The following is an 18,299-nucleotide window of genomic DNA, read 5'->3' as shown; positions in this document are numbered from 1 at the left end:
GTCCTCCAAAATTCTTTTTTTTCCAAAAACCCATGTGGGTGTACGGGAGAGAGAAGGGTAAGCAATTGCGAGTTGGTGAAGGAAATAAAACACATAAAGCTGAGTGGAAGGAGGAATGGAAAAATGATGCATAAGGGAGAGGGCAAAATGGAGAATTGAGGGAGAAGCACACAAGAGAGAGAGCAACACGGAGTGGGAGGCAGGGGAGAAGCACATGTATGACAGTGAGCAACACACGAGAGAGATGGCAAGTTGAGCATGAAGGGGAGTGTGTGTTTGAGTGGGAGAAACACAGAAGGGAGAGGGCTTAAAAAAACATATGCACTCTCAAGCAGATCTTCACCAAAAAGAAAAAAGTAGTTCCCTCTAATTGAGCAGTAGAAGAATGCAAGTCAGTCAATCAATAGGGATTGTTAAAAGGTAGAGCCGATGTCGACCAAGAACCCTTCAGTATTTGCCCGGCGTTAGCCGCCCCTCATACCATTCGAGATTACCAAACAAAGAGGCAGGCGCTGGAGACAGAAGGCAGGAAACAGGAGTTTATTCAGACGGAGCAGAACACGTCAAATCAGACAACAGGGTATCTTCTCGAGGTGCTCTAACCGCATCTCTGAGGCCTGGCCTCTTATACACAAGTTTATGGCTTTATTACATTTATGACATCAGTGGTATTGCTTTGAAGTACGAAAAAGGCATCTTTGGAATCCCCGGTTCAGGCCCGTTCTCACACATATCTACAGTAGGGGTCCCCACCCAAATCTCAGCATGATGGCTATCGCGCAGCTGGACATTCCGCTGGGAACAGGAATGCGGGCGATCGGTCGGATCTAAGGGTGTGAAGGCATTGATTAATCCCCGCTCCTTTGATGTGAGGCGAGGTCCTACTGGAGGGGGCAATAAACCGTATCTGTTGGGCTAGGTGATGGCCTGGGATCAGGCCGGACAATCGGGCAGGGAGGAAGAGGTTATCAAAAGGGCCTTTTTCTATGAATGGGATGAAAGAGTGAGGGGGTTCAGCACGGGATGTGGCCCGGGGACAGGGTCGCGCTGGAGGTGCGTTTATGGCCCAAGCAGGAGAGACCGGGGGCTGTCGGGGCGCGGGGGGGTGCTTGCGAGGCCGGGGAGTGAGGGGGAGAGACGCGCAGGCTATTGGCAGTGGGCAGAGAGACCATGGCAATCAAAATGGCTGCTGCTTACGCGCATGTATGGATCTGAAAAGGACAAGATGGCGCCGATAATGTTTACGCCACAATCCAGATTTTAACAGGATGGTATAAATAATATGCTCTAAAGGAGACACACACATGGTGGACAAAATGGTCCAGGAAAATCTATTGAATAAACAAGCAAAAACGGTGAATCTTACGCCACCCAATGGTAAGTAATGGGTGCACTTGCTAAGCCAACAATAGGTCTTTTTTGAATTACATATATTGCACTGTTTGGTAGGCAGGACCAAAAGGCCCAAGAAAGGAAAACTGAACATATAATGGTTCCTCATTGGACAATAATACAGTCTAATACACTATTGGTAAAGTTTTACTCAGATATGGCAGACTCTACCCAGGTTCTGTTGCCTTCCAAAGGCCTTCAATATACGCTGATTTGCCTATGGAGTTGGCTTGCTTTAAATGATGAATATTGCTAATGGAGGTGGCAGGAATTGTTTGTAAAATGGAATTCCAGGTTTGGCAATGTGGAGCTCTGGTGACACGGAGCCTATTTTGCAACAGTACACAGTACCATTGGCTAATTTCACGTTATGTCTAAATTTATAGTAAAGGGAGTTCCACAAGGATCCTATTTTAGTCCCACTATTCTTATGAGATCTACTAAATTCTCTAGGACATCTGCCACTCTCTGCACCAGCATCCTAACCAGAAACATGCTATTTTTAAACCTCTAGGGGCCAGATGTATCAAAGGGTTTTACCCATTCTGTGTCTATGAGAAAATGTGTTGATACATATGGCCCCTAGTTTCTCCCAGAACAATCTTTTTTGTTCTTATTCTAAAAACGATGAACGTGTTCCCAAAGGTAACTTACATTTGTTAGTAATTTACATGTCTAATTTATTCATACTCTGAGTAACTTTACTACTTTTGGCTATTCACAAAATCCAAGTGTAAAGTTAATCTAAAGTGTAGACTAACACATCGCCACCTCCTGAGACAGAGAGATTATTTTTACATATTTACTAGCTGTAGCCTGCCACGCGTTGCTGTGGCTCAGTCTGGTTAAATGTAAGTGGAAGAAAAGCGTAAGCGCACGTTTCTAATATGTTTAATTTCACAATGCTTGTGGGTATACAATATGTTTTTGTGACTATTGTCTGTATGCGTCCATTGCAGTTGTGGTGCAGCAAGCAAATCGATAGGGTCTGTTCGGCCTTTCAATTAAACACACACGCGTATTGTACACGCGTGTATTCGAATCCAACGTTGTGTATATATAAACATGCGCTAAAGTTGCAAATTGAACCAACTCCTCCCCCCTCCCTCCACCCACTTCCCGGTGTGCCATGCTGACACCAACTGTCCATCCTAATATATGTAGACTATTGTCTCTATGCGTCCTTTCTTAATGTTGGAAAGTGAACCACCTCCTCCCTCCTCCATCCACCCACTTCCCGGTCTGCCATCCTGACACCAACTGTCCATCCTAATATATGTAGACTATTGTCTCTATGCGTCCTTTCTTAATGTTGCAAAATGAACCAACTTCTCCCTCCTCCCTCCACCCACTTCCCGGTCTGCCATCCTGACACCAACTGTCCATCCTAATATATGTAGACTATTGTCTCTATGTGTCCTCTCTTAATGTTGCAAAGTGAACCAACTCATCCCCCCCTCCACCCACTTCCTAGCCTGCCATCCTGACACCAACTGTCCATCCTAATATATGTATACTATTGTCTCTATGCGTCCCTTGTAGTTGTTGCGCAGCAACCAAATCAATAGGGTCAGTTTGGCCTTTTGATTAAAAACACGCACATATTGAATACACGCGTATTCAAAATCAACATTCTGTACATATAAACACGCGCTTAATCGAATCCAACGTTGTGTCAAAATTTCAAAGCAATCGGTGAAGAAGTTTCGGAGATTTAAGATTTTGAACATACGAACATTGACATTTTTATGTGTCTGTTTGGGCTTTCGATTAAAAACACACGCGTATTCGACACAGCGTATTCGACACACGCGTATTCAAATCCAACGTTGTGTATATAAAAACACGCGCGTATTCGAATCCAATGTTGTGTCAAAATTTCAAAGCAATCGGTGAAGAACATTTTCGAAAATTTAGGATTTTGAACAAACGAACATTTACATTTTTATTTAATAGATTTTAAATGTAGAACAAAATTTAAAAAAAAGTGCTACAGCATGATTAACCTACTTTTGAATTACATTTTTAATTATGTTAAATATATTCAATTAATTGAATCATGTTTCTGAAGTTTATATTTTTTTTAAATCCATTCTAAATGTTATCATGAAGTAATTAATAAATGTGATACATAGAATACATTTAAAAGAATATGAATACATTTTAATAAAAATTAATGTTATACATTTTTTTATTAAATTTTGTAGTTAAAATATTTTATAATTAAATAATAAATGGTTTATTTTTAGATTACATTTATTTATTTAGTTACCATTTTAAATAATGGTATTTAATATGACAATCTTTCCTATTGGATTTTATTTTAAGCACTACCTCCATTATTTTCTAATGGAGGTTATTACAGTACCAGCGGTTGGCCATCTCTGGTACTGGACTTCTCTAACCTGAGCTAAATTACTACTTTTTGGGGGCCATTTTGACTGTAGTAACAACCAACTGGACTCCAGCACCACATCCCTCCTGGACAACCTCCACAACATTGGATTCTGCCAGATCATGACCGAACCCAAGCACTCAGCAGGACACACCCTCGAGCCCCCTCTTCAAAACAGGTAACTCCATCACCCTCAGCCACACCACCGAACTCAGCAGGGCACACCCTCGACCCCCTCTTCATAACAGGTAACTCCATCACCTTCAACCACACCAGCGAACTCCCATGGACTGACCATCGATGCGTCCACTTCACCCTCGGAACACCCACCATCCACAGACACCTGCCCCTGCTCCCATGAAGAAACTGGACCAGAATCACTGCAACCAGCTAACTTCATCACTCAGCAACTCCACCCCAAAAATCGCGGAAAATGATGACCCCAACACCACAGCCCGGACCCTGCACAGATGGATCTCCGACAGCGCCAACATTGCATCCCCCCTCAAGAAAAACAACACCCACACCAAGAAAGCCAGATGACTTACCACCAAACTTCGAGAGTCCAGACGCACTTGCCGCCGCCTCGAAAAGGCCTGGAGGAACACCAAATCCACAGAAGCCTACAACAACTTCAGAGCCGCCGCCAACGCCTACCACCAACTCATCAGAAAAATGAGGAAAAAGGCGATTGAAAACAGAATCTCCACTCACGCACACAACAGCAAAGAATTCTTTAACATCATCAAGCGAGTCCACCGACATCCCTCCCTCAAAAGACCTCAGCGACAAACTCAGCACCTTTTTCCACCACAAAATCAAGAGCATCTACAACAACTTTGACGAAGACAACCAACAAACTGAACCCTCACCAACCACCCCAGACACCCTGAAGCCAGCGATCAACAACTGGACAGCCCTCATCACAGAAGACACACTGAAGACAATGAAGTCAATCCACTCCGGGCCCGCACGGACCCCTGCCCCCACCACATTTTCATCAGAGCCGCTGACACCATTGCACCCATTGTGGAAAATGACAAAATGTATATGTACATAAGCGGCGTTCATTTGTGTTCACCCTCGCCACTGTTGAAGGTAAAGAAAGTCACGAAACAGTGGCCCCGCCATCTTGTTCCCTTTTAGGCTCCATCACGAACATAGATAGTAGCCATCTTTGTGTCATGACCTCTCTGCCCATTGCCGATAGCCATCATCTCTCGCTCTCTCTCTCGCTCTCTCTCTCTCTCTCCAGCCCCGCAAGCACCCCGCGCCCCGACAGCCCCCGGTCTCTCCTGTTCGGGCCATAAACGCACCGCTAAACACGACCTTGTCACCACTCTGGACCCCTGCCCCCTCGCTCTTTCATCCTACTCATAGAACGGGCCCTTTTGGTAACCTCTTCCTCCCTGCCCGGTTGCCCGGCCTGATCCCGGGCCATCACCTAGCCCAACAGATGCAGTTTATTGCTTCCTACAGTAGGACCTCGCCTCACATCAGAGGAACGGTGATTAATCAAGGCCTTCACACCCCTAGATCTGACCGACACCCCCGCATCCCTCCCAGGAACACCCTTCCTCTCTTCTGATGGCCCCCCCCCCGGCTACACCTGGCCTCTCGACCCAGTCCCACATCATAAAACTAGGTCTCGTGGATGTACCCCTCCGGCCCCGCATAGCGAAACATGATCTTATCGCCTGCCCAACCTTAGATCCGACCACCCCCTCCTGCCCTCGTGCCCTGTTGGAATGTCCGGCTGCAGATTACAATCACATGTCACATCCTCGAGGGGAAAACAACATCAGAGCGGTCAGTATGGGAATGGGCCTGGAGCTGGGGTCCCAAACATGCCCTTTTTTGTACTTCAAAGTGTCTTTATTGCAATAAGGAATGTTTGTACATCATAAACCTGTGTATAAAAGACGGAGCCGTAGAGAAACTTGTTAGAGCACCTCGAGAAGATACCCTGTTGTCTGATTTGACGTGTTCCGTTCCGTCGGAAATAAACTCCTGTTTCCTGCCTTCCAATCTCCAGCGCCTGCCTCTTTATTTGGTAAATCGTGAGTTGGGTGAGAAGCGGCTAACGCCGGGCAAACCTAGAAAAGGGGTAAAACGACCTGATCTGCCTGAACCCTTTTTCATCACCATGCTCTGCCACACCATCAACAGCTCCCTGGCAACCGCCATGTTCCCCAACGACTGGCAACACACTGAGGTCAACCCCCTCCTGAAGAAACCCTTGGCGTACCCCACTGACCTCAAAAACTACAGACCCATCTCCCTGCTCCCGTTCTCAGCGAAAGTCATCGAGAAAGCCATCAACAGCCAACTTGCCACATTCATCAAAGTGCACAATATCCTCGACTCCTCCCAATCCGGCTTCAGAAAAAAACACAGTACGGAAACCGCCCTCCTCGCTACAACAGACGACATCCCCACCCTACTGGACAAAGGAGAAACAGCAGCCCTCATCCTCTTCGACCTTTCAGCGGCATTCAACACAGCGTCTCACCGCACCCTAATACGCACACTACACAACAGAGGGATCCAAGACAAGGCCCTCAACTGGATCTGCTCCTTCCTATCCGGCAGAACGCAGCGGGTCAGACTCCCCCCTTTCCTCTCCGACCCTACACCTACAACCTGCGGAGTCCCCCAGGGGTCCTCCCTCAGACCTACACTCTTCAGCATCTACATGGCTCTGTTCGCCACCATTGTCAGAACCTACAGACTCAACATTGTGTCATACGCAGACGACACCCAACTCATCCTCTCCTTATCCAACGAACCCAATAACGCCAGACACAATTTTCGAGAAGGCATGAAAATCGTCGCCAAATTGATGAAAAACAGTTGCCTACAACTGAACACCAACAAAATAGAAGTACTCATCATGGGCCCAAACCCCGAGGCATGGAACGACACCTGGTGGCCCGCAATCCTCGGAAGCCTGCCCACCCCCATGGACCACGCACGCAACCTGGGAATCATCCTGGACTCCGAGCTCAAAATGGAAATCCAGATCAACTCTGTCTCGTCCTCCTGCTTCCACACCCTCCGTCTCCTATGTAAGACCTTCAAATAGATCCCCCTCGAACACAGAGACCATCACTCATGCCCTGGTCACCAGTAGACTAGACTACGGCAACGCACTCTACGCCGGAATAAACCAAAACCTCACCGGCAAGCTACAGAACATTCAGAACGCTGCTGCAAGACTGGTCCTCGACCTTCCAAGACAATACCACATCTCCCAGCACCTGCGCACACTCCACTGGCTCTCCATTGAAGCTCGAGTCACCTTCACGATGCTCACCCATGCCCACAAGGCCCTCCACGACACCGGACGAGCATACCTGAACAGCCAACTCAAATTTCACGCACCCTAGAGGGCCCTACGATCTGACCAGCTCTCCTATGCTGCGATCCCCCGCACCAGAAAGACCAGATCAGGAGGCCACTCCTTCTCCTTCGCGCCCCGAGCCTGGAACGCCGTGCCGCACCACCTCAGACAGACAACATCGCTCCCCATCTTCGCAAGAAACCTTAAAACTTGGCTCTTCGACAGACCCCCCCCCTTGATGGACTGGAGCATGCCAAATCCCCCCACCCCCCTTCCCACCGCCTTGAGACCCTTACGGGTGAGTAGTCCCGCTTAACAAACGCCTGATTGATAGAATTGCAGTTTGTGAATATCAATGGGTGTACTCTTTTGTGGGTGGGTTACATATTTCCCTAAACCCCACCCTGGGCCAACCCAACACCCTTTCTACTCCTTAAACCCTCCCATTTGCTCATAAGTATGATCCTATTTCCAGCCACTCTTCTGGCCCCTCTCATGTGTAGTACTTATCAGCAAACGTAGATGTCTGAGGATCTTCCCATTAGAAATGGTAGCAGAGGTGTAGATTTACACTCGGAGTATTGTGCATAGTATTTTCTAGTACTATTGTAGTACAATAAATGCAGTTTGTGATTAGAGCCTGTCACCTCTTGTGTTCTTCTAACTCTTTTTGTGACCGCTGCTCTTCCAAAAAATCATGAATGGGCAGCCCTGCTCTCCCCGCCGTCACTGCTCTGACCGGAAATAGTCCCCTCTTTGACTTACTATCCATTCAGCACCCTATTTGCATACGTTTTGTAACCTTCTCGGAACTTATCTGTTTACACTCCGAGTTACACTATGCCTTATTTTGACTACTGCCAGGACACCCACTAGTATTGGAAAGCTTAATAAAACTAAAACTAAAATCAATTTATCATGGGCATTAATACACAAAACAAAAAATATGACGTCCCATGCTCTGAAGAGCTAAAAACACGTGGGATAATGTTTCTATTTATTGAAACTTCCATCTCGACGATTTTCAGCCAAACACACAGGGCTTTAAGTGGGCCGGGTCTCACCGGGTCTGAGCACCGGCAGTTTTTTTAAGGAAGCCTCGAAACGGGTCTCTATCGGCCTCTGTTTTGTGCCCTGGCACAGACGGTCCGTTTTTTTCGAGCGTTGTAGGGGAAGGGAAATCATTTAAAGGGAGTCATTTTCTCTCTGGATTTCCCTTCTCTTTTTGAAACTCAGGAGCAGCAACATTGTCGTGGTGTCACCAAGGCTTCAAGTGGAAGCTTTTTCAATATTAATAAAAGCCATAGTTGCTGCTTATTTATCTTATGCAATTAACAACCATTGACAAAGCCAATAGTCTTGATTTGTTTTAGGTATGATGTTACTTGTTAGAACATATATCTGGATGCAATGACGAACAGTAAAATACCAGTCGGGCAGCACACTATGCTAAGCACAGATGTTTAGCTTATGTGTTTTTAAACCAAGCCCTTAATTACATGAGCCACGCCTCCTTGAGAGACCCCCCCCCCCCAGTTTGTTATCCCACTTAAAGCCCTGCAAACACGGTTCCACCTCTGCAATGGTTCTGGGGCACCTTTTGTTTTCCTCCAGGGCCCCTGTCACCTAAGGCGAGTTGGTGAAACAGGCAGGGGTTAACAGTGCCCACCACCTGCAACAGCACAGGAACTATCACCACAGGCCCTCGCCCTGTTGAGTCCTGCAAGAATGCGCGCTCTTCAGGCTGACGGGGCGGTGCTTGTGAAGGGGGACAAGAACTTCTAGTCGCCGCACTGATATTGACTTTGACTTATTGTCGCTCTGACGCACCAATGAGAACACTTCCGGGGTTCTCGGGCAGACAACACCCAAAGGAGTAGGGGGTGATTAGCGTGCTAAGGGCCTGATTAATTAGGCATAGCTATGGAGACGCATTGCCACTTCCGAGGTAGTAAGAGGCAAATATTCCCATGTGTAGTGGGAGCCTTGAGGCTGGTATCACAGGGGGACGAAACCACGTGGTCTTAATAATGAGCAAGAAACAAACCTACTGCAACAGATTGAAAGCCGAAGGTCTCATAATAGGTAACAACAGATGCCGCTTGTAAATGTAAAAGCGCGCCCGGGTTTTACAGTTCACACTGGCTTAGGAAATGTGTATTTTCAAATCTGCCTTTAAAGAGGACAAGTATGTAAAACGTCAAACATGTGTTGAACACGCCATGCTCCGCAAAAGACACCTTCACGTTGTCAACAACAATGCTCCCTAGTTTTCCAGTACCATGCCTCGGATTTTCATCTACTCCATGGAGTTTCCTTTGCATTCTGGGACTAGTAGTTCTGATTTTTCTAATGGGTTAAAACAGGGCAACAATCCCCAGATGCCGAAAACATATGGTTAGAGGGGGGTATGTAAGGAACTGGGAAATTTGAGAGTTCTGCGGCTAATTTATGGTCTGAGCAAGGTTTGCACACACATCGCCAGCAAGTGCATTAACCACCTGCTTTACCTTACAATTACCCTTCGATTTGTTGATTACCAACGGATATTTCTGCAACTGGTGTTTTAACCCCGTAAGCTATTTGAAAATGCGGTATTTGATAAACTAGTAAATGCAGAACTGCTTTACCATCGCAGTCTGCTGCATTGCTATGTTCAGAAGAGCACTTTCCCACGACATTTCCCATTTACAAGGTGCAAATCGGTTCGCCAGAAAATAGCCCCCAAAGTTACAGAAAATGTTCCAAAAGTTGTCCACCTTCTCTGATCGATCTTCTGCTGAGCAAATGAAAGATCAGCAGTCATGATTTAAGTCCTACCCTTAATTTAAAAGAAAAAGTGCATTCTGGGAATTCCAGTTCATAATTGCGGCAAGTGGACTAACACATTAAAGATTATGCCTTCTAAAAATAAACCCTAGATCTGGAAACAGAGACCTGAACACACGAAATAAGCACATAAATTCGAGTTCTTCAAACAACGTAGCCTCCCTGGCTCACACAGCTAGGTCGGCGTGCTCTCGGTAAGAAACACAATAAGAAGATACGTCAAGCTATCATCCTGCCCCAAGGTCTGCTGGTACTTGTAGTGTACAACTACCACCAGTAGCAGAGACGTATGGTAAACAACTTGACAGGGTGAACTGTTCTCACTTAAAATGCAGCAACATGAGCTCGGAGCAGCACACATTTTAAGAAGATGAGGCAAACACTATGCAACAGTGGAATATTATATTGTGACAATGTATGGCAACCACGACAAAGAGGGTGCAGACAAGCACCGAGCAGCGCAGGCAAGGCAAAGAGAGAACGAAGGACTTTCAGTGAGAACAAAGGGGGTTGACCTGGCCGAGCTAGGGCAGATTCCCGGCTAACAAAGTTCATGTGCCCCTTCTATGCTCATGAAAGGGCACAGACGACTAAGGGGTCAGCGTCGTCAATGCAAGCAGCGCTTTAGGGGCCTTAGCGAGGCCTCTCAGAGTACAAGCACTGACCGTGTCCTCCTCGGCCGTCAGGAAAGTTCTCTTGCTCAGTATCTGATGGAACAGGCTGTTCCCGGCTCTCTCCAGCGCTGAGCCTTCCTTCCTCTTCACCTTGCGGTCCGCGCTCTTCAGAGAGCCTTCCGACCTGCCTTCCATCCTCAGCACGAAGACCAGCAAAGCGCCGAGTAGACTCAAAGCACCGACAGCGTTTGCAGCGCTCTCAAAGGATCACGCCAACTAGATGAAAATGCTAATCCAGCCGGGACAAGTAACCAGGAAACAGAAAACAATGGAAAGATAAAACGGAGAGAAAAACACGACTAGGAAAATGAAAGGAACTACAAGAGGAAGACAGAAAATACAGAATGTCAAACCAAAAAGGGGAATAAGAAATTATAGTAGGGGAGAAACGAAAAGAAACAATCTTGAAAGAAAAAAGAAGTGGGGGGAGAAAACGGAAGACTAACACATAAAAGAAAATACAGAACGCAAAAGGCAAAGAATGAACAAAAAATCAATGCCAGGAAAAAAACGAAGAAAGAAGGAAAGTGATAATGACGCAGCGAAAGGAGGTGTAAAGCAGAGGAAGAAAAAATAACGACGGAGGAAAGAGAAGCAAAACTGCTGGGCGCCAAAGCCTGGGGTAAGAACTGGCCGCTGCCAAGGCTTGGGCGCTGGGTGAAGTCGCCAGTCCGGTCTGCGCTGTTTGTTGGCACTGCTATTTTCCGTTGCTGGTTTGGCTGTAGGGGAGTGTTGCCTAGGGAGCAAAGTATAGATCCTTTCCCCATTGAAGTCTACATCGTTCCTCGGCGCGTCAAAGGGCTCAGTGTTTGTTCGGGCGGACTTTCGTCTTCCCCGCAGAGTTGTAAACGGCGCTGGTGGCCCGCCCGCCCCTGGGCAGCACTCAGAGGCTGCAGGGCGCACGGGGGCTGTGCACTGGACAAATGCAGGCCAGGCGGAGCTCGTGCATTGCTCCCTGTGGGGCACGCACTATTCGACCGCAGTGCTGCACTTTTCTAACGTGTCCTGATACTGAAAGACGCAACAGTCATTATCCAAGAAAAAGAGATAGGCGCAGTTCAAAAGAGCAGGACCCTGGCATGCAGTGCATAACACTATCCCAGCATGCGGTGATACCCACAGTGCAGGCAGGGATGGATTGGCAACTTTCAATGTGGGCGGAGGAGCGTCGCCCCTCTGGTTGGGGGCCGGTGGGTGGGCGGTCCTGCTCTAGGGCAGGGCAGTGGTCGAAGTCGGGAAAAAAAGTAGGGGAACTGTGGGCGGAGAATCAGAGGGCTGGAATAACCCGCGGATTGGGTTAGTGGGTTTGTGGCCAGAAAGAGCCAAACACCCCCATTTTTCGTTTTTGTTTGGTATTTTACTGGCCAGTTACAACTTATTACATTATTTAATTCAACCAATGGCTACACGTTTATTAAAGGTTTAATGAGTTATTGACATTAAAATATATTCACAAAGTGGGATACATTTCCAATTACAGAATGTCCTAAATACGCTAAAAAAGTGGAATCACAAGTCATTTGTGTCCGAGCCATGCAGTTTCTGTCATCAGCACTTCTCCTTTTTTCCACAAGAGCAATTCAAACATGAATTGCAACATATCCTAGTTTTCAACTGTTTTCCACATAATTATGGCGTTTTACCATATTTGCCACATAATACATCCTCTGCTGTATATTCTGATTTTAACTAACAAATTGTTTGTAGCCCAAACTTATCAAAAGTTACAAAAAAGTTTGACTTATGTCGCTGAAATGTGGTTGGCCCTTTGTAAAGGTTGGCTGGTAACCTTTCTCACTGCTGCATTTGTATGATACACTGGTACTAATGAGGCAAGATATTTGCTGAGACTGTTAGTATGTATAAAAATGTAAAAATAATAAAGTATCAGAAAATATACTGTATGGTGTGCATGCAAATCCTGCATTGCCGATCCCTGGTGAGTGGCAGCTACTACTGCTGAAACAAGGCCTATGGAGTTACCAGTGGATGAGGGGGACTGGCTTGTCAATGTCAATGTCATATGGTCTTCTATAGCGCAACATATCACCGTTAGGTCTCAGGGCGCTTGCGGACACAGTGAGGGTGATCAAAAGCTATTAGTTGGGAAATAGCCAGGTTTTTAGTTCCTTACGAAAGGACATGTGATCTGAAATGGAAGAGGTATGTGGGGGGAGCTTGTTCCAGAGATAGGGGGCGAGATAAGAAAAAGACCGTCCACCTTGTCTTGTGGTGCGCACTCTCAATGGTGTTAAGATAAATTTAGAGCTAGATCTCAGAGTTCTGTTTGGTTGGTATTTCCGCAGTTTATTAACTAAGTACCCTGGGCCAGAATGGTAGAGGCTCTTATGTATGAGGCAGAGAGTCTTAAATTTGCTTCTCAGCCTAATTGGTAGCCAGTGTAGGAATTTCAAATTGGCACAGGAGGATGATCTCCTGGGTAGATCCAAAATGAGTCTGGCAGCAGTCTTTTGAAGGATTTGTAGCTTGGCATAAAGATTGTCATTTATGCAAGCCAATAGTGCATTACCATAATCTACTCGATTCATAATTAGTCCCTGGATCAATGGTTTACGAGAATCGATTGGTAACCACTTAAAAATCCTGCGCCGATTGCGTAAAATTCCATAACAAATGCCCACGACCCGGTCCACATGAGCTTTCATCGACAGTTTGTTGTCGATGGTGATCCCCAAGTTGCAAACAGTAGATTTTGGTGGTGGGCAGGGGCCCAGTGATTGTGGCCACCAGTCACTGGACCAATGATCTTCAGCTCTGCCAAACAGAATTATTTCAGTTTTGCTCTTCAGTTGCAGTTTATTTTGACCCATCCAGGTATCAATGTGGGTCATACATTTTTTGAACCTGATGATAGTGTCTGAGGGGTCGGGCCAAAAGTTATCAGCGACTGGGTATCATCGGCATACGATACCGTTTCAAAGCCATACAGTTTGATTATTTTGGCCAAGGGAGTCAGATACAGATTAAAGAACATGGGACTCAAAATGGAGCCCTGCGGTACTCCAAATCACACTGATCTACTACATGCTGCCCTAAGACCAAGGTGAACCGAGGTCGATCGGCCTTTCAAATAGTTTTTAAACCAGTCCAAGGCCTTCCCCTGAACCCCCATCTCCCAGAGCAGTTGTAACAAGATGTCATGGGAGATGGTGTCAAAAGCGGCCGATAGATCTAATAGCACGAAAATAGCTGATTCCTTCTTGTCAAGGGCAAGCCTGATGTTATCGATCATTTTGACTACCGCTGTCTCGGTGCTGTGCGCTGCCCTAAACCCTGATTGAGAGGGATCTAGCAGACTCTGTCCTTCGAGATAGCCGGTTAGTTGTCTATTTACTAAGGCTTCAAGAACTTTCCCAAAGTAAGGCAGCAATGAGATAGGACGATAGTTAGCTAGTTCACTAGCATCTGAAGTAGGCTTCTTCAGGATAGGCCTGACAAGGGCTTTCTTCCACCTGGCAGGAACGATAGCTTGGTTCAGAGAAAGATTGAATATCTCAGTGAGCCTTGGTAACAGAGAGGGAGCCAAAATCTTGATCATTCGAGGGGGGAACGGATCTGTAGGAGATCCGGATTTGATTTTAACAATAACCTCGGCGACCTGTTCCCTAGTTACTGGTTGGAATTCAGTCAACAGGGCGGTTTGTAAATCACCACTGAAGGTTATCTGCGCATAGGTCCCATCCTCCAGCGGGAAGGATCGATATATAGCCCTGATCTTATCGTCGAAAAAGGAGGATCATTTATCAACCCACTCCTGGGAAGGAGGCACAGAGGATTAAATGGTTTCAGGGGTGGTGAACTCTTTCATAATTTTGTAGAGTTCTTTGCTTGAATGAGCAGCATTATTAATCCTCCCAGCTAGATACCTCTTTTTAACCTCTTTGATGTTATTTAAATATGTACGGTGACTCTCTCTGTACCTGACTAGATCTATGGCAGTCTTCGTTTGTCTCCATAGGCGCTCCGCCTTCCTATTAGCTAATTTTTGAGTTTTGAGATCTGCAGTAAACCAGGGCGACGGTTTATGATTCCTCTTAACTTGGGAGAACGGCGCTATTTTATCCAAAGTAGTTGTGATCGCCTGTTCAAAGTCAGTAATCGCTCCCTCAATGTCATTAGTATTCGGTGCGGCTCCAGCTTTGAAGTCATTAGCAAAGGAGACAGATGTAACTTTGCACCGAGGTCTAGTCATGACGCTTTCGTTAGATGGTCTTATTTTCGGCTCCTTAGCCGGGAGACTGAACTGTAACAGATAATGATCTGTCCACAACAGCTGAGCTGGTTGGTCCATAGTGATCCCGGTACAGTTAGTAAACAGAAGGTCGAGGGTGTGGCCAGCCTGATGGGTCGGTCCCACTACCACTTGCTCCAGACCCAAGGTCTGGAGAGATGTCATAAACTGGTCGGTATCGGGGTCATGCGACAGCTCAGCATGATCATTAAAATCCCCAATAAGAATGAAATTATCGGCTCCCATCACACAAGGAGCAATCAGTTCAACTAATTGGTTCACAAACTTTGCCTTATAACCAGGGGGTCTATATACTAGGGCTCCCGTCCATTTCCTAGCAGATTGCAACATTAGTTTAAAAAGTAGTATTTCAGCTCTATCTAGGGACAGAGCGTCTATAATACTGATTTCTAAAGAACCTGTTGTCGCGAAAGCTAGGCCCCCTCCTCTCCCACCAACTCTGTCCAGCCTTACTAACTTGTAGTGAGAAGGAAAGGCAGTGGCAATATCTGGGGTGGACTGTTAATGGAACCAAGTTTCAGTCATGAAACAGACCTCCGGTTTCTCTTGATCCAAGAGAGTCCAGATTTCTAACGCATGTTTGGAGATTGATCGTGCATTGAAGTACATTGCCTTCAAGGGTGGAGGGGCTTCTCCTATCGCTCTGGCCTTGGTAATACATAAAGTAGATGACTTGACAGGCTTCGAGGGTCCTGTGACATCAGTGACAGACACTGTCACTCTGGGGTGTGATGCTTCGTAAGCCTGCCCGCAAGACTGGAGGTGAACTTCAGCATGGATTGTGATAGCCAGGCCTTCAAGGTTAACCCACACTTGCTATTGCGAGGGTCCACCTGCTAAGACACCAGTGCTTGTACAGTCTAGCGGGGGCTTCTATGGTCAAGCATGGGAATGTGCTCCCTCAGTAGAGTGGTCTAGTGGACTGGTTGTGAAGGCTGAACCTGGTTCCCCAGTTCCAAATTCGATAGCTCTAGCCATAGTGCCACATCCTCTCCCCCACTGAGCACCATACTGCACCACTGAGAGAAACTCACACTACCTTCAGCTAGAACCAAATTGTGCTGCGCTACAAACACCTGGATGTGACTCAATTCAAATTATGCACTAGAAAAGAGTAATATGCTGCCTGAAAAAGTAATAACATCTTGGAAAAAGCAATTACTCATAGGAAATGCAAGATTAAGTAAAGCATGTGAAATGTATGCAGGAACAACCTGGTCTTAACAGGGCGCAACGGGGAGAAATGCTTTATTGCTCCTCGATGTTGCTGGTTTTTATGTGTGCACATAAAAACAGCAAAACCCCATGCTTGAATATTTATGTACAGGAAGATGTCCCTTCCTGCACATAAACAATCATTTAAAAAAAAATGACAAGTTGCAACTTCTATATGTGATGCACAAAGCAGCAGACATAGAAGTTACAAATCACCCTTTAAGATTGTTTATTTGCAGGAAGGGAAACCTTCCTGCACATGAACAATCATTCCCTGCAGTACAGGCACCCTTGCCCTACGGTGCAAGGGTGACTTCGTTAGCGCTAGCCAACTGAAATTAGAGCCAAGCAAAGGGGGAAACGCAGGACTGCACCATATTGTAGTAAATACGGTGCAGCCCCACGTTTTAGAGTGGCATATCGCGGCGTTAAGCCAAGAAGGCTAACGCTGCTGCTCTGTCACTTCTTTGTAAATATGCCCCTTTGTTAAAAGAAAGATGAGCAAATGAAACAAGCGTTTCACTGGCAAACTCTGTAAAGTGGCCCTAATATGTTTGGGTATGAATAAAACCAATCTGACCACTTTAAATCCACTCTGGCTTGCTTTCTTTAGTTACTTTTCATATTTCAAACCTTTTTGCTCTCTGCCCGAGGCTCCACTTTGGAATAGAAAAATGTCAGAAAAAGACATTTCCAGCAAAAGGGTTTCCATATCATGGGGGAACAAATAAAGGAAAGATAGGGTGAGAACTTGAAGTCATGGCTTTCAGCAACTGAGAAGGTGTGAGACAGAGAATGAAAAAGGGGGAAGAGGAAGAAAGAATGAGAGATGTGGGCAGCTGCCATCAGCCGAGCGGAAGCTCCCAGTACCTAAAATAATAGAATTCAAGGCCTTGACTTTGGCCTATCGGGCTCTTAAGGGAAAATGTTCCAGCTACCTTAAACAAAGACTCTGCTGCTATAAGCAGAATCGATCTCTACGGTCAAATTATCAGAATCTGCTCTGTGTTCCACGCTTTACTAAAGCCCATCTGGGTGGTAGGGCATTCTCTGCAAGAACAGCCAAAATGTGGAATGCCTTGCCTAGGTATCTCCGCCAAGCAAACAGAGACCTGTTTTAGAAAAGCGTTGAATACATGGCTTTTTAGCAATGACTAGGTCTGGCCCGTTTCCCTAACTACTCTGCATGCGTTACTTGCTACTAGAGCGCCGGGACACCTCTGTCATTGAGGTAGCTGTTTGCGCTATTCAAACTCCAGTATTATTATTATTATTCTTAAGCTGACATTGTACTCGTCTTCTCTGGACAAGACAGAGACAGAGTCCTTTTCCTTCTCTGCCCACCCGCCCGGTCCCGAACGCCCACAAACGGCTGAACCTTATCTACAGGCTTTCACTATTTCTGCCATCCTGGGATGCATTTCTAAAAATAGAAAAGTAGGGGAACGGATTGCATCAAATTAAAGAAGTAGGGGCACGCCGTGCCCTTCCGATCCCGCCCACTTCGACTACTGGGGAAGGGGAGGAGTGGCTTGCCCACTCGGAGGGTGCTGACTAATTGGTCGGCCCTCTGGGGCCGATCAAACCAGTCATGTGCACTCTCCCTTTTCTCCATGTAGTCTGTAAGCAGCCTACATGTAGAAAACGGCCTCCCCATAGATGCCTGTGCAGTCGGCGTCCTGGCCAATCACAGCGCTGCCATTGTAGCGTTGTGATTGACTTAGGGGAGGGAGGCTGCCTGCTTTCTGTGTGGAGCAGACGATGCGGGACTGGACAGCGAAGGTAAGTTAACTTTTTTTTTTAATGTCAAATTAACCCCCCCGCGTGACCCCCTGACCCTCTCTCCCCCTGACCCTCTCTCCCCCTGACCCTCTTCCCCCTGACCCTCTTTCCCCTGTGAGTCATACCAAATGCGACTGTTGGCAAGGCAGGCAATCAGCCGGTGCCCAAGGGCGGGCGTATGATAGAGGAGAACTAAAGCAGCCCACATACCTGTGCTGATTTTTGTAACCAATAGACTGCTGCAGCTTTAAGTGAGAGAAAGTCTGGGAAAGCCATAAATTATGTCCATTCATTGTTATTTGCAGAATGATTATTGGGAGGCCAGAGGACACAGATCATGTGGTGCATCTCCTTCCATCCCGGGCCTCAGAAGGTGTCAGTGAGCCTTTGAGGGAG

General features: G+C 46.5%; 1 protein-coding gene across 2 annotated transcripts in view; it reads right to left on the bottom strand.

The window, feature by feature from the left end:
* Window positions 1-11,282, bottom strand: part of LOC144770290 (testis-expressed protein 47-like) — a 95,459-nt gene extending 84,177 nt beyond the window's left edge. For both annotated transcript variants that reach the window (XM_078654686.1, XM_078654685.1), the window contains exon 1: window positions 10,625-11,282. In XM_078654686.1, the coding sequence (XP_078510812.1) occupies window positions 10,625-10,768 (144 nt within the window). In that variant the 5' untranslated portion in view covers window positions 10,769-11,282. The remainder of the gene's footprint in view (window positions 1-10,624) is intronic.
* Between the last annotated feature and the right edge of the window lie 7,017 nt (window positions 11,283-18,299).

This window comes from Lissotriton helveticus, chromosome 7 (genome assembly GCF_964261635.1).
Source record: "Lissotriton helveticus chromosome 7, aLisHel1.1, whole genome shotgun sequence".
NCBI lineage: Eukaryota > Metazoa > Chordata > Amphibia > Caudata > Salamandridae > Lissotriton > Lissotriton helveticus.
Note: the sequence above shows the minus strand (reverse complement) of the source record. Positions and strands in the feature narration are given on the sequence as shown.